Raw genomic sequence first — 16,095 nt, 5'->3', positions numbered from 1 at the left:
CGTGTCAACTAAGGCCATATTCATTCCCGTTTCAATGTCGACTCGGGGCCACGGCGGACACGAAGCTGTTCTCGTACGACAGCCGCGCAAACGTCGTCGCATGTGCTATAGCCGGGAACATTCTTATGACTATTTTTGTTTGTTTGTTTATTTTCTGCCCCGTCCATGGTGGACTCTCAAGGCTATAAGTCGGATGCAGCTAGCCCTTCCCCGGGCCGTGTTCGCAATACGTCAATGCAAGATGTACGTTGTACGGTCGTGAGCTAGACACGGCCACACCTTGAGAGAACCATGGCCAAGAGTCCAAGACTACCTAATACCTCCGGCTTGGACGCGGTACTAGTACTTTTGATGATGAATGAACACGGCCGCCTTGCCTGATTGGGGCGGAAGCTTTCAGGGCCAAAGGCGACACCGGCATCTCCTCCCAAGTGGATCTATCATCTCAGACTGGCGATGCATGTGCCTGACGGTTTTCTCGGAATACCCCTGTCCAAGGAGGACGATACTCCCATCTACTGGACGCCTGGACGGAGGCAACGTACCCGGGTAAATGATCAAGGTGCGAGATGGAAGCGTCGGTACAGCGAAGCGCATCTCGCGATCCCGCAGTGTTGCTGGTCCGCAAGGTAACATTTCGTATTTTCCTCATGTAACCCTGGCACCGGCCGGTCGGTTGAGCCAGCAAAGACGGCCGCACACCTTTTTTTCCCACAGGGCTGAGCAAGAAGATGTGCTTCCCGCGGTTTCAGCTGAGCCAGCAGGTGGACAGATTCGGTTGTCGCGAGAAGACCTGTCTTCCAAGGCAGACGGGAGACTCTGTCTCTTTGCTGAGTCTGGACTCTGGAGTCGTGATGGTCAGCGACTCGGGGCATACGGTTGGAAAGAAGGCGCGGTTTTGTCAACCAGACCCAATCGCATTCCTATATTGAGTGACACGGCAGGCGCTCGCCTTCTCCTTCCCCCACGGCAAAGAAACAACAACGACGCGTCCGCCGTCCATGTGGGTAGAAGAGGATATGCCCGACTCCAGAGTCCAGACCATGGGGGCCATTCTGCCATGATGGATCCCCAGACGATTCAATATTCGCTGCTAGCTCCGGTTTCGCCTAGCTCGCCATGTTTCCCCGTGCCGTCATCTCATTCAGGGTCCAAAGATGGCGTCCGGCCCAGGCGGTCCCTAGATTGGATGACGCAACATCCAAGTCGGCGACACTCGAGCCAGCCTCCGGACGGAGCGCCATGGCCTGCCGTTGCTTACGAGAAGGCCGTTCGTGAACAGACCGGACGGCTTGGCTTTCATGGATACACAGCAAGAGTCCATGTATGTACGGAGTACTGCACGCTGGCATGCAACCACAAGCGCGGCGGCCGGGCATCCCTTGCCTTGCACACGGGAACATGTGCACCAGGGATCGCCAGGGATCGCCAGGACCGTCTGATGCGGCGTGGCCGCGGGCTTGGGGACACGGATCTCTCTGGGACCAGCTTCTCGTCTTTCATCTCTGACAGAGCGGCAGCACAGGAAGCCATTGTAGACGAGTATATCTTGGCGGCATGCCCTTCGCTGTTTGCTGCCATGATCTCAACACTGAAATCTTCCAACTCAGTCGTGGCCGGGCGGATACAAGTCAATCCATATACACTCACGATATCAGCCCAGAATGTTGGTCAAGTCGGCTACTGCGCTCTTGGCCATTGGCCTCGCACCTTTGCTAGCCTCTGCTCAATTCTCTATTACCGGTGCTCCTGTGGCCGCCAATGGCAATGTTCCTCTGAGGAGGAATGTGAATGACTTGTACTCCGAAGGAGGTCCCCAATGGTAAGAAGAGCCGGGGCTTCATCCAGAGTCGTGGAGAGGACACCGTCTAACGTGGCACTCACAGGGATCTCTACATCCAGGCGCTCGCTTCACTCCAGTCGATGAACGCATCCGACCCTCTTGGCTACTTCCAGGTCTCTGGTTTGTCACGGCCTCTCTTCCTTGGAACCATTGCCAGTAGTTGACTCCCGTTTATAGGCATTCATGGCTTACCATTTATCGAATGGAACCGTGGAGGGGCACGCAACAATAACGGCTGGGGAGGGTATTGCCCTCACGGTGTAAGTTTTGAGGGGGACGGGAAGCATCAGGCAGATGACCTCTGTATCAGCTTGATTTATACTAACCAAGCAGACAGGAAGCTCTCTTTCTGCCCTGGCACCGCCCATTCGTCTTGCTTTTCGAACAGCTCCTGGTCGAGCACGCTGCTGGAATTGCTTCCCAATACCCTGCAAGATACCGTGACCAATATGTGGCGGCGGCAAATAACCTTCGCTCACCATATTGGGACTGGTCTTCTGATTCCAACGTTCCGCCCTGCACTGTGCCGGAAAGAGTATTTGTCAACGTTCCAAACGGCCAGAACCTGGGGCGTATTGAGATCAAGAACCCATTATCAACGTATAACTACCCAAGAGAAGCTCTAGACGGCCAATTTGGATATTTTACTCAATCACGCCAGATGGTGAGGTGTCCTGCCCCGGAACGATACCCTGACACGGCAAGTCAAGAACTGCAAGACTACAGACTGAAGCAGGCTACCGTAAGTTGGACAAGGAGCCGAGAAGGCCTCGTTTCTCGCCGGTCTCGTGCTAACCAATAGATCAGTACGATGTATTCAGCACCGCGAATAACTTTTACCAGTTTGCCGTCAGGGGCAGAGTACATCATCTCGAAGAGTTGCACAACGATGTTCATTACTCGGCCGCCTGCAGGGGCGACTTCTTCGATGCTTCTCTGAGCGGTTTCGAGCCCTTGTTGTAAGTCTGCGAGCTTGGTAGCTTCTTTGCCCTCATCTCCTCACTGACAATTGCCTGACAGCATGCTTCACCACACTCAAGTTGATCGCCTCTGGGCCTACTGGCAATTCATCAATCCCTCCCAGGCGAGTTTCAGCGGCAGGTACAGAGGCCAATCGCGTTTCTCAACTCCAGAGGGGACCATAATCGACCAGAACTCACCTCTACAGCCATTTTTTGACAGCAAACGCAAATACTACACTCCAAAGTCAGTCTCTAGCATCAAGGGAATGGGGTATACATACGAGGGACTCGAGCATTGGCGCAAGTCTCCGGCGCAGCTCCGACAAGATTCCGTGCAGATTATCAACTCCCTCTATGCACCAGCTTCGGCCTTTGCCAAGCGCGGTGGCCCACAAACCAAGACTCGGCATTTCGCTCATGTCGAGCTTGACAGAGCCCAGGTTGAGCGTCCTTGCTCCATCAAAGTCTTCGTTGGTGGGAAGCAAGCCAGCACCATTCCTGTTATGCTCTTTCCGGCCAACGGAAACTTGCGTAGCAGTCTGGCTATTGACAAGTTTCTTACCAAGGGGTCCTCGTCGAACGGGACCCTAGAATCCATCGAACACCTTATTCAGGTAGAGATTAGCAAGTCCGATGGGACTGTGATTCCTCTGGATAAGGTCGACAGCCTTAATATTACGCTTGAACAAGCTTCCATTACTCCTGCGGCGTCGCGCAACGAGTTTCCTAAAATCACTGACGCGAAGGAACACGCTGCCAAGATCCAGGCTTACTCAAAGAGCTGAGGGAATAGCTAAATTACGACGCCATGGCAACTTTACATTGATTTTTCTTTCTTTCTTTTACTTCGTTATTGCGGGGTTCAGCTTTGTTAGCGTGGGAATAGCATAGGATAGGTATATGAATATAGGATTGGATAAACGCCCCCTCCCCCAACATGGCGAGAAGTGACGGTCCTCAAACCAGATAAATTTGCGTGAAATAGCTGTGCGTTACGTATATTTGCTCACGCTCGTATCAAACTTTTGAATCGACGGAGATATCGACGAGTTTGTCACATCAAAGAGCAGGTTGGCCACTTCACAGTCTAATTTTATCAGCGACTATCCCAATCCGGACATGACACATCGCGCATCGTGAGACATGCCAAAAGCGTCTTTTGTGGAGTCGGCGTCCGCGGCGTCATCAAAGTCGGTCGCATCAGTCACATGACTAGAATCACAACATCGGTTCTACATCTCAGTCTGTTGAAGGTGCTGCGCAAGATCGATCCAGATTCAGTTGCAACAAACCTCTGTGTAGAGAAAGGTCCAGCCTCGACATGGCGAAGCCGTCATTCGACATCGTCATCCCTCTCGAGGACGATGCGGCCCTCACTGCCGACATCCACCTCCGCGCCATGGCGGAAGACGTCCTCACCAACGCGCAGTTTCCCAATTCTCAAGCATGGGAGTATTTCCGCGAGTGGCTTGCGCGAAACACGAGGGAGCATATCCGGCACTCTGGCAAGGGAGTGCTGATCGCGAGGGACCCGGCAACGGGCGACATTGCGAGCTTCATCAAGTGGCTGGAGTACGGACCAGGCGGCGAGGATACACTGGCGCCCCGTACGGCGGCGGTGGAGGATGAGTGGCCCGAGTTTTGTGGACGGTCGATTCTGGATGAGTATGCGAACATTGCGGGAGATATAAGGAGGAGAGTTCTCGGGCAGAAGGGCTATTTTCGTAAGTTCCCGTTTTTTCTTTTTTTACTTCTTTTTTTGATCTTGACACTATGTTTGGGATGGTTCAAGATACATGATGCGCCATCCTGCCTTTGGTCTCTCAGCAACTCGACATGTCAGTATTTTTTTTTTCCCTCCCCTCCCTCGGTTGCCCACGTGGTGGTAGTTCCATTGCTCGGTCCCGCGTTCGGGTGAACATGTTACACAATAATATAACAATCTTACGAGAATGTGTCATCGATCGATATAAGGGGCCCGTGACCTATCCTTTTCCCGTGAGAGAGGGTTACACAATCACTGACAGAAACCTTAAAAAACCCCATGACAGACGTGACATTTTTATGTACCGACCCCAAATGGGGCGGACGCGGTGCGGCATCGGCCTTGTTGCGAGAGCTGGAGGACATGGCAGAGGACGCTGGCAAAGCCATCGTATTGGAAGGTGTCATGTCCGCTGTGCCACTTTATAAGCGATTAGGTTTCGAGACTAGACAGGAGCTGCAGATGATGCTGCCGCCTCGCGGGTCGAAGAGGCGGACAGAGCGGTATCTGGAGCATACAATGGTCTGGACGCCGGCTTCACTAGACGCGGCGGCATAGCAACGTCAGGCGCAGCAATAATAACCTGGACGACGGAGCCGGCTGGATGGAAAGGCATGAGACGGTACAAACTCGGTTGTCGTCGGCTGAGGCAGGCTTGCCGATATTCACTGTATGCCGTGCCATACATACATGTGTTGCTCGTTAAGGGCCTTCCTGAACTGTCTTTCAAAAACCGAATATATTGACACCAAGCCAAGACTTTTTCCTTCTTTCCCCCGTCAACAGCCTTCTTATTCCAGTCCACCCTACTCCGAACAATATGCCTCTCCCGTGTTTTCTGTGGGGGCCAGATCGCTGTAATGCATTTCGGATGCAACCCAGTACAGTAGTATTGTGGCAGCAGTATTTTCTGTCCTCAGCTACCGCAGCCTGTGGTGTTCACTTGAGTTGTGAATCACGTGTAATATTGGAGGGTTTAACTCGAGAAACAGACGAATCAATCCGAAGGGCTGGTGTACATATTCCTGTTGGGACTGCAAATGCGATGCTATTCCCAGAAGTCGTGTGTGAAATTGGTGCATCGTGTATGCATGTAGCTCTACCAGCTCGGGAGGAGCCAAAGTCGACCAACTCGTTCGACTCACAGGGCAATGATGCAAAGTCCCGACCAAATATTGAAAAGAAGCGCAAAGCTCAAACATCTGGCTCGTTGCCTAATCCAGAGAAGCGCATATACCGGAGTACATGGCGGACTCATTTACCTACCTACATATGCATGCACCCTGACGCAGCACAGCAGCGGTGTTTGTTGATGAACGAACATGTAACCATCTGATGTGGTTGCAGTGACAAGGCACACCGCTCTCCGAAACACGGAAACACCGCGTTTTCTCCAAGCCCGGGCCTGCGAAGGGCCACGATACCCCTCACCAACGGAGGTAGGAAAGGACCCCTGCGGCGCCGTCAGTCTCGGCGCGTTGTGGGGAACACATCGTGAACAGCAGCGCCGACCAGTCTTGAATTCAGGCTGCTGGCCTCCGTCTTCCGCCCTCCGGATGACGTCGTGTAAGTTGAACGAGCCGAGATTAACGGACAAGGGGTGGCATCTCCCGAGGCCACTCTCCTGTTGTACAACCAGGCAAAATATCGTTTAGAAGCTCGCATGGCTGAACGCACTTGACTAACGTAATTGTTTCTCTCAGAACTAACAGCACTTGTTGCAAATTTTGTTTCTGTTTCTGTTGTCAATGAGGAGGAGGGGAGGGGGGCCCTGGCGTGAGATGCTCCATCTCGGCAGGCTGGTAACAAGCCGTGGTGACATTTTCACGCCAAGGACGTGCCGGCTTTTGACAAAAAGACCTCAGTAGATCTTGCCCCGTGCCTAATAGTAAACTCGTAGTAGTACATCTCACCTAGGGTAGATGACAAAACAGGGCATGAAGCTTTCCGTCTGGGGATTTCCCCTGTACCCTTTCCGGACCAAGCTACGACGTGACCGGCGATCTGGGCATGAGGCATGTGTCAACGGCAAGGGCCCGGGACGCCAGCCCGAACATAACATGCCATTTCCACAAGTCGGCTCTTAGTAGGGACAGTAATTCCTTCAGTTCCTCTGTTGACCAAGCCAAGTACTCCGTATGATTCTCCTAGATCTTTGGATGAGAAGCAACCCGCAACTCGCAACCCGATCTCCCGTTACAGCAGCCTCATTCGAAGACATGCTAACAGGGGGCAGAAGGACCGAACGAAATGACTCGATTGTGGCCCGCGCCGAGGGAGCCATTACGTTAGATGTACTGGGGCTCCACGCTGCGAGCGTCCAAATGGTTTTCGATTTGGTAATAGGAAGTAGCCTAGGCGACACCTTACGCACCACTTGTCGCTGACAGCGTCGGCGGAGTGGCTCAACAAACCACGTCGGCAACTCTTATTAATGCTCTTCTGCCTGGTCTAACGGAGCGCCTCATTGGGAATGGAGGGCCGGAAGCCACCATGCTGAGACGGTGGAGAGTATCAGGGTGGGGGAGGGCGGCTTCGCAACGATCAAGACCAGGGCCTTGAAGCGAAAGCTATGGAAAAAGCTCCTGTGGCCTGCATATCAGCGGGCCAAGGACTCCTTTACCATTATGTATTTCTTTCTGCTGATAACAAATGGTCCAGTGAGATGTGAGAAACGGCATCCTGGTTCTCAGATTAAGCAATTCTGGGGCCTCGACCTTTGAGATCCCTGCCCTCCATCTCGCAGACCCTGAAACCTGGCAAACATGATGATACGGTAATGGCGGTGGGCACAATGCACTCGAATCGCAATTGCAGGCCAATTGTTGCACGTCAGACAGCCGCACGACGGACAGCGGTAATGACGGCGGCGTGCTTGCAGGAAGATCCCAGTGTCTGTTGTCTTTCCCTGACGTATCTGGGAGACAAAATGTTGCTTGATGTTTGAAAATTGCTGCTGGCTACAGCTTGCCATGAGGGGTTTTTGTGAGCTGCCCGCGCGTGTGACGAATGAGGTCCGCGTACAAAGGGCGCAGGTTTCCGACATATCACAACATTGGATGTTGGAGCCAGGGGTTATGTAATGGAGTGAAATGTCGCGTGTCTTCGTGGGAAGGGTTTCGTCGTTGGTACTATTAGGGACAGGGTGCCATACGGAGAACCCTACGGCCTATCAGGCCATCAATAGGCTGTCAGGTCCAGGTCCTGGCCCGACGACATGTTGATTGACACCTGCTAATTTCAGGGCCGCAGAAGGCCGCGGGCAAGGGCTCCGCAAACCGCATATACAATACACGTGCTTCCTGTGACATCTGGTAGGAGGGATTCGGTGGCAACCTGAGCAAACCAGGTTGTGACAGCACTTTGTCCCCCCGGAGTAATCACTGCTGATCCCCCGTATATCCCCAACGACAGATCCATAACCGCGGTTCGTAGCAAGACAAGACTTTAAGATAGTAGCCCCATCACAAATGTGGTTGCAAAGGCTGAGAGCCACCATTTGGCGGCTGTCGCCAATCGTAATCCGCGATAAGAAAAGCAAGCTTGCGCAAGAGGTGTGTGATGGTTGGTTGATAGGGCCAGCCACCACCAAGGAGAAACAGAATATCAAGCTAGCCTGGTCTAGTTGGCCATAGCGTAGTTTATCCATCTCTGACGCCTTTTCTGCGACGCTGGAAGATGGCCAGTTGATATAACGGGATCGCCATGCCCCGGTTCGGCCGGTTATTCCAGCCACGATCTCTGCCAGTGTTACGGACTGTACGGACTAGTGGTAGTGCTCTGAGCCCGGGAAACGACCTAGGTACGGTACAGCAAAACGAACGATAGGATTAGTGCTTTGTCAATGCCATGCCACTCATTCGATCACTTAGCTGGGATAAATTTGTGTCTCCACCGACGGTCCCATTTCATCCGTCATCGCTGGCCGGGTTGTGTGTGTGGTGTTTCTAACTCGAGCAGTTCCAGCACAAAGGGTCACCCCCAGTCCGGGGAAGATGCACATGTCACACTTTTTTCTTCCTAACTTTGTACTGGGTAGGCGCGACTAAGCGTGGGTTTACGTTGTTGCCTCTTTCGATTTTTCTACCTCTCCATTGGCACACAGGGCGTGCGCGCGAGAACGTGCCATTGAAGAGCCAGACATCAGGATTGTTCAAGGGGGAAAAAAATCCTCTCTTGTTGCCTCTACTCCTCTTTTTCACTTTCTCACTCCCCTACTCTCCGTTCTCACATACATTCGTGCTGCCCTATTCATTGCATCCTGGCCCATCGGAGCACAGCACAAGGCACAAGGCACCCTTTACGCATTTCTCTTGGGATCCTACTCCCCCCCCCCTTCTCTACCTGATCGTCTTAACTCCGAAGACATCTGCACCTAGAAGAGAAGCTCAATGTCTCTCTCGCGGTCTTGAGTGCTTTGAACTCTTTTGCTAGTCAAACGGAACGTGCGTCACGGAATTTGCTCCGAGAAAAAAAGAGAGTACCCGTAGCTATCGGTCTCAATGACTCCGATAACCCACGGTTATCTCATCCTGGCCTCCGTGGTAACTTGACTCCCTGACAACGAACTCTTCGAGAGGCATAACCCTTGATCAAACTAATCGGCTTCGACTTGGAAAAGGGTGCAGCTGCGAGCGATATTGACTTGGCCCATTGTTTGGTGCCAAATCTGGCTGTTGCTGTGCCTTAAAATCGTGTCAGGGGTTGTTGTTACCATCGGTTTTTGGCTCAGGTATCGATAATTCGACCCAAAGTATCTTTTCTTTTCGGTCCTCGTTTTGCGTTACTCGAGCATCGTCTTTGTGCACACTACAGCAAAAATTCTCGTACCCTCGGTGCTGATACGGCATATCGGCACCCCTCCCCGACGACCCTCCTACTCTTGGATTCTCCTCACCTCAAAAGGGGCATTCATATTTAAAATATATATCATTAAATATATTAAAGTACTACCAACATCTCTGAAGTTACCCTCCTCTACCGGCATGGCTCACAACTCGGTTCAGCGAACGGCTCCCATAGCTATCGCTCCAAAGCCTCCAAGGCGAGACCCAGCACCTCAACGACAAGACAGTTTGTGCAAATTTGAGATTGGTCCCAGTAGTGTTCAAACCGGAGCCTCGATCGAATCTTCTTCACTGGCCGGGTCGACCTTTGCTCCGTGCCAAACTTGTCGGTTTTCTGGAACCAAGTGCGTTTTGAGTGATTCCGAGGACGGCTGCGCCGCCTGTCAAGCCAATGGCTCCGAGTGCTCTTTCCTATCAAGTTCATTAGCGAGCCCTCAGTCTCGCAAGAGGAAAATGAATGGAGTGCTAGCTCGTGAAGCCAGCTTTGGCAAACGAAGGTTAGTTCTACTGCTATTGTTATGGAACTACCTCGTATTCCCTCTTTCCCTTGCTGTTTCACACTCAATACAGAGTATCGTCGGAGGCTGCCGCTTTCATCAAACACGTACATTCGAAAAGATTATTTCTAACATGTGTCATGGTCCTAGCTCACCAAATATTTCTACTCGCAAACTCGGCAATTCTAGCTTATCTAGCACGGCTGCCAGTAGCTCATTTCTGGAAGACATGGCAAATGTGGGTGGGCCAACAATTCTCAAGAGGACTCTTGGCATGCAAAATGATCGATTCAGTCAATACATTGGGCTCACCACTGATTTTGAACCATCGCTCATCAACCTCTCCGCTTTCGATCCGCAGGACGAAAGTCTGTTGTCCAGAGGTACCTTGAGAAAGGTAAGCGACAACGACACCTTTCTGATGCTGCCAGACAACAGTACACCGGGATATGATCATGTGATGGAAGATTTAGATGCCATCGAGGCCGTGGTATCGCCAAATGGGCGTCATTTGATCGACTTGTACTTCCGCATCGTTCATCCAGCGTTTCCAATCATTCAGAAACACGTCTTCTTGGAGAAGTACGAGCGATCCCACCGAGAGTTTTCACCGCCTATCCTGGCTGCAGTATATATTTTAGCCATTAATTGGTGGGATCACAGCGAAAAGCTCTCGAACCTACCTCGTCCTGATGTGCGAGAACTGGAGAGACTCATCTGCAGCACATTAGCAGATGCCATGAACAGACCAAAATTATCCACTATTCAAGCCGGCTTGCTCCTATCCCAACGTCCAGAAGGGGATCAGTGGGCGCCAACAGCTCAGCTTGTAGCTATAGGTCAAGAGCTCGGTTTGCATCTGGATTGTTCAATCTGGAAGATACCTCCTTGGGAGAAGGGATTGAGACGAAGGCTGGCATGGGCACTATACATGCAGGACAAATGGGGCGCCTTGGTACATGGACGGCCGTCCCATATCTTCTCATCCAACTGGGGCGTGCGAGCTTTGACTGCCAACGACTTTCCAGATGTTGAATGGGATGAGGACGACTCAGATGAGAAACAAGACATTGAGAAGGGCCGGCTCTTGTTTACTCGTTTTGTTCAGCTGTCTGAGATCCTGGCAGAGATCCTCGAGACATTCTACACTTTGAACTCGACACAGAACATCGCCGATGCCGGCCCTCAAGGCACTCAGCTTGTTTTGTCCCTTGCCAAACCGGTTCAGCTGAAACTTAAGGAATGGTATAGCGGTCTGCCGGCAAATATTCGTCTCGAATCCTACTCTATGACGAGTTATTCCCCCGTTTCGCCACCCTCGACGAACAGACTATCGAGCATTGGATATCTCCACCTGGGGTATTTTGCCACGGAAATCACACTACACCGTAGAATTATCCGTTCACTGGCATCAAATCCAACCACCGTGGATCCTTATGTCCAGCATATTTGTCGAAGCGCAGCAAAAGCCCGTCTCATCTCGGCCATGGACTTTGTCAATCGGCTGACCCCGAACCACTTGCGTTCGTTCTGGTTTTTTGCATCCAAGACTAACTTTGCACTGATCGGAACATTTGGCTCCCTGTTGTGGGCAACGTCTCCAGGTCGCGAAGAAGCCGATTGGTACCGTCGTCGCTTAGGGGAGTATCGATGGACTCTCTCAGTGAGTTCTAAACCCGGCGAGAGCAAAGCCCTGACGCAATTCGCGATATCCATGCTAGATATCTCGACCGGGTTGTTGAAGAAGTTACCGGAAAAGCCATCCATGAGTCGGAGTGGGAGCTTAGCCGACATGTCAGCGCCATCCGGCCCGCCCTCATTTCCGGGATCGTTCTCTGGCGGCGGCAGCCTGATGGGCCAGTTCAGCAACATTCACAGCGCTGATGTGAGCAGCGCACAAAGTCCCCGAAGTGACGATTCAAGCAGCGACGACGAAATGGAAGACAGCTATGCGACCCCGATATGAAGATTGGGAGTCTGGGTGGTGGTCGCGTCAAGCCTAGGTAATAGGGCAGGCCGGCAACGGCAGGATGAAACTACCAGGGATCGGAGGCTTATTGAATTCTCGTTTGGTCTGGATAGAGGAGCGATCATTTTCGTTGTTGGATTTCTGTGCATTTCATGACTTGGATCTATCATGAATGTGTACGAAAGTACTGGGCTGATGGTGGGCGTCGAACAGCTGGGAGTCGGGGTCGTTAAATATTCTCTTGTGTAGCTGCATTCGACTATGATGAGCAGGAGATGGAGGGGGGGAGACTAAATATGATGTTTTATGGATTTGTTAGATTGATCATGAGCAAATAGATGGATAGTATTGCGCAACAACTCGGGGAAAATACCGTTTAGCCGTGTGGACGCAAGTGTGCGCATGTCACCATCAAGGCTAACTCTTATTGGTGAGTAATCCAGGACGGAGCTGGACGAAGCTGTTACAGGAAGGTGCACGTACGATATCCGAGGGCAGGTACGGTTTAAGGGTCTTCTGAACGGTCCGAGCACAGGTTATTAGAGCAGGACAGAATTCAATGTTAGTAGAGGCCTTTATATCTGAAAAAAATACGGCGCACTGTTATGAATCTAGGCTATGCGATAGTGTAGTTGTATAGGCGCGTGCCCTAGGTACCTAGGTAGGTACTTAGTACGGAGTACTTTTGCATGTCAAGTGTCACTTCAATTGATGTTGGCAACTACTAGGTACGGAGTACCTAGGTATGTTTGGACCTTGTGAATGCTCAAGTCTTTTCTCCTTACGCCCCGTTTTTTGGAATTAAAGGAACCTCTTGAAGCTCCCGCCTCAGTCTTTTACTCTTTCTTCCAAGTAGTTGTTCTATTCCCATTGGATTTCAGGCCCGTTTCTTCCAGACCTCTTTTCAACAGCCCAGGACATCTGCATCTTGCATGTTCGCATTGGATTTTCCTGTACCATGGGAGCAAGGCTAAAGCCCCACTCGACGGGAAGGAAGGCAGCAAGCCACACCGGAGTACCGTGGCACGGCAATCGGTAACCCCTAGGTGCAAAATCCATACTTCTGGTACTTGACAACGCACGCGTATCGATGCTCTCACACATACGGAGTTCAGGGTGAAACGCACGAGCACGGTCAACTTGTCTTCAATGAATGAGAGCTCTTGGGGTAATTCTGGGTTTACCTCATCGTTCTTGACTTTTCTCGACTCGTATCTTCCCTCAGCTCAGGATACCTCATGTCTGCTGAGCGGACACGACACCTTTTTTGAACCGTTTGATCATGGCGAGAAAGGCGACAGCAAGGCAGGCGTCGGCCCCTGGTGCCAGCTCTGAAGACAAGGCGACGGGCTTCACGCCTGAGAGGTTTGAAAAGGAGCTTCAAGACTTGGCTGACAAGGCTCGGAGCGACACATTTAGCAATCGATTTCTGGGCCAATTAAACATTTACATTCGCATCGTCCTACTTCTAGCCTTCCTTGCGCTCTACTCCCATGTCTCTCAGCTCAACCTCTCACCGGTGTATGGATCCATTCCCTCGTCAATATGGCACACAAAGCTCGTGATGGGAGGGTGCTTCCTGGGGTGGGCTGGCAACACGTTCCTGCGAGATTCATTGCCAATCACCCCAGCCAAAGCCCTTCCCATGGTTGCCGTCTGCATTCCCGGTTTGCAGCATTTTCTAGCTGCCTACAGCCAGACATTCGGCGCGCAATGGGGTCCCGTGGTCACGGAGAGCCTCACGCTACTACCGTTGGCACTATTCACATCTGCTTCGGTGGCCGATTACTGGGAGGGGGCACGATTGGGCATGTTGCCAAATTTTGTGGCTGATGCCGGGCCTGGCATTGGGTCTTGGGCCCTGTTCAAGTTCTTTGAAGGCCAGGTTGGCGTGTATCTGCCCCGGATCATGGGCAGACTCCTCGTATTTACTAGACTGGGCTTTGAGATTATCCTGTCGGTTGCTTACATGGCCTTCTCGCCTTCAAAGTACCTCATTTACGCGGCATTCCCATTCCTCCACACCATTTTCCTGAACACCCATCTGCAGTCTCGGGCCGCCACTCAGAGTCTAATGAGCTCTCTGATGACTGATAACTGGTTGTTCATTGAGAGGCGTGAGTCGGTGACTGGTTATATCTCAGTCGTACAGAGCATAGAGGAGGGCTTTCGCGTTATGCGTTGTGATCATAGTCTACTGGGAGGGGAGTGGATCAGCCATAGGGGGGGACCGGTATCAGAGCCGGTTTATGGCGTCTTCGCCATGCTAGAAGCTGTTAGGTTGGTCGAGTCGGCAGCGCCCGTGGATGACAAGGATGCCAAAGCATTGGTGATGTGAGTATCAGCTTTCGCCGCAGAGTACGGTGTAACTTGGTGGCTAACTTGCCCTTGCAGCGGACTTGGTGTTGGCACGACGCCTTCTGCGCTTGTTTCCCATGGAATCAACACTACCGTCGTAGAGATGGATCCAGTTGTTTACGAATTTGCATCCAAGTACTTTGATTTGAAAGAAAACAATCCACCCGTACTGCAGGATGCTGTCAGCTACACCGGTGAGCTTGCCACAACAGCACCCTTGACCTACGACTACATCGTTCACGATGTCTTTACCGGCGGGGCCGAGCCCATTGATCTCTTCACCCTTGAATTCTTCCAGGGCCTACACTCGCTGTTAAAGCCCGAAGGCACTGTTGCCATCGTAAGTCCACCTCATCGACCCTTTTCGCTGCTAAACACGCCAAACTTGCTCACGAGGTTGCCACAGAACTACGCGGGTGATTTGACCCTCCCACCACCCAAAGTCATCTACCGCACTATCAAGCAAGTCTTCCCAACTTGTCGCATCTTCCGCGAAATGCCACCAGATGCAGAGTCCCTCAAAACCAAGGGCATGGATTTCACCAACATGGTCATTTTCTGCAAGAAGTCAGACAGTAGCCCACTTAGCTTCCGACGTCCCACAACCAAGGACTTCTTGCAGAGCCCAGCTAGACGGGAGTTTTTGGGTTTGCCCAACGAGATTCCTGAAACGGCTATGCTGATAGGAGGCGATGAGGGCATCTTGAGAAAGAATGAGACGGCAAAGTTGGCCAAGTGGCATGAGACGAGTGCTTTGGGACACTGGTCGCTAATGAGGACTTCTATTCCGGCGCTGGTATGGGAGAAGTGGTGAAAGAGGCTCATCGGTGAGATTGGATGCCACATTATTGAAACAGCTGAAGTTCTTAATTTGACCACCACGGAGTAGTAATCCGTACCCCGTGCTGCGAACAAAGGGGGGTATAAATTGGACATTAGAAATTATGGAGCAATGTCTTGGATAGCGTATTGAGTAGGCATGGTGACTTTGTGACGAAAGGTGTGGCTTGCAGATCTTACGTCGCCGGGATTCTAATATCTTCCTCGGTCTTTCTGTGTAACTTGTTTCATAATACTTTCGCTTCTCGGCCTGTGAAAGTAACCTCCTGCGGTGAGCTTCAAACAGCAATATACGGAGTCCGTAGGGAGTAGGGAGTAGGGAGTAGCCCAGTCTTGTATTCCGGCTGTGTGTACTCCGTACCTCTATCCATACTTACCCAACCGTCGGCCCGACGCCCGGACGGTGAATTTAAAGTCGGTCAATGTAAGCATTGCATCGTGTCGTCAACAAAGTATTCTTGCGTGGCACAAAGCCATTACTATCACTGCTATGTGTTATGGTAGCAATCTGCGATACCCTAAAGCCGTTCCTTCAACCTTGACAATGAAACAAACACAAAGCGCGTTAGCCAATTCTTTTTGCTTTTTTCGTCACCACTCAGAGCAATCGAGGTATCCCAGGGTGCGCGAAGAAGAAAAACCGGTAATGAAAATAATGTGCCGTCGACAGGTCACTTTCATGTTAAATCTCGCTTATTCATTATCGAATCGGGCTACGGGTACGATCACGACAAAAGCCTGCAAGTTCCACTATTTATGAGACACGGAACTGCATCTGGTGGCACAAAGGCGCTGACTAGTTGATGATACGAAAGTACATACCCGATAGATTCTGTAATCTCTACTCTCTGCGGAGGACTCCGCGCTCCAGGTTAATAACGGATGGGGATGGGGGAGGGTGTGAGATGATGTTCAGGGGCAATACACATGTAAAGCGAGTCCAGTGCCAGAATACAGACTCTCTACTCCGTACCAAAAAACGCCAAGAAATCAAGCAACGGTCCAAAAGCCAAG

The 16,095-nt window shown here is 51.6% G+C and overlaps 4 protein-coding genes across 4 annotated transcripts; all 4 read left to right on the top strand.

Annotated features, from left to right (window-relative positions):
- Positions 1-1,664: 1,664 nt before the first annotated feature.
- TYR (Tyrosinase) lies at positions 1,665-3,590 on the top strand (the record flags this gene model as incomplete). Its single annotated transcript, XM_014691610.1, has 6 exons — positions 1,665-1,822; positions 1,887-1,963; positions 2,021-2,103; positions 2,181-2,585; positions 2,651-2,802; positions 2,864-3,590. The coding sequence occupies 6 exons, from the start codon at positions 1,665-1,667 to the stop codon at positions 3,588-3,590; spliced, it is 1,602 nt and encodes a 533-aa protein (XP_014547096.1).
- A 536-nt stretch (positions 3,591-4,126) lies between these two features.
- On the top strand, positions 4,127-5,128 carry G6M90_00g037340 (uncharacterized protein; the record flags this gene model as incomplete). The annotated part of the gene is made up of 2 exons (XM_014691609.1): positions 4,127-4,529; positions 4,857-5,128. The coding sequence occupies 2 exons, from the start codon at positions 4,127-4,129 to the stop codon at positions 5,126-5,128; spliced, it is 675 nt and encodes a 224-aa protein (XP_014547095.1).
- Positions 5,129-9,555: 4,427 nt separating this feature from the next.
- On the top strand, positions 9,556-11,880 carry DAL81 (Transcriptional activator protein DAL81; the record flags this gene model as incomplete). The annotated part of the gene is made up of 2 exons (XM_066130221.1): positions 9,556-9,914; positions 10,065-11,880. 2 exons carry the CDS (start codon positions 9,556-9,558, stop codon positions 11,878-11,880), a joined length of 2,175 nt encoding a protein of 724 aa, XP_065986599.1.
- A 1,285-nt stretch (positions 11,881-13,165) lies between these two features.
- Positions 13,166-15,055, top strand: G6M90_00g037320 (uncharacterized protein; the record flags this gene model as incomplete). The annotated part of the gene is made up of 3 exons (XM_014691607.1): positions 13,166-14,217; positions 14,278-14,581; positions 14,648-15,055. 3 exons carry the CDS (start codon positions 13,166-13,168, stop codon positions 15,053-15,055), a joined length of 1,764 nt encoding a protein of 587 aa, XP_014547093.1.
- Positions 15,056-16,095: the final 1,040 nt, after the last annotated feature.

The sequence above is a fragment of the Metarhizium brunneum genome, chromosome 2 (genome assembly GCF_013426205.1).
Source record: "Metarhizium brunneum chromosome 2, complete sequence".
Lineage (NCBI taxonomy): Eukaryota > Fungi > Ascomycota > Sordariomycetes > Hypocreales > Clavicipitaceae > Metarhizium > Metarhizium brunneum.
This window is presented reverse-complemented; position numbering and strand designations above follow the sequence as displayed.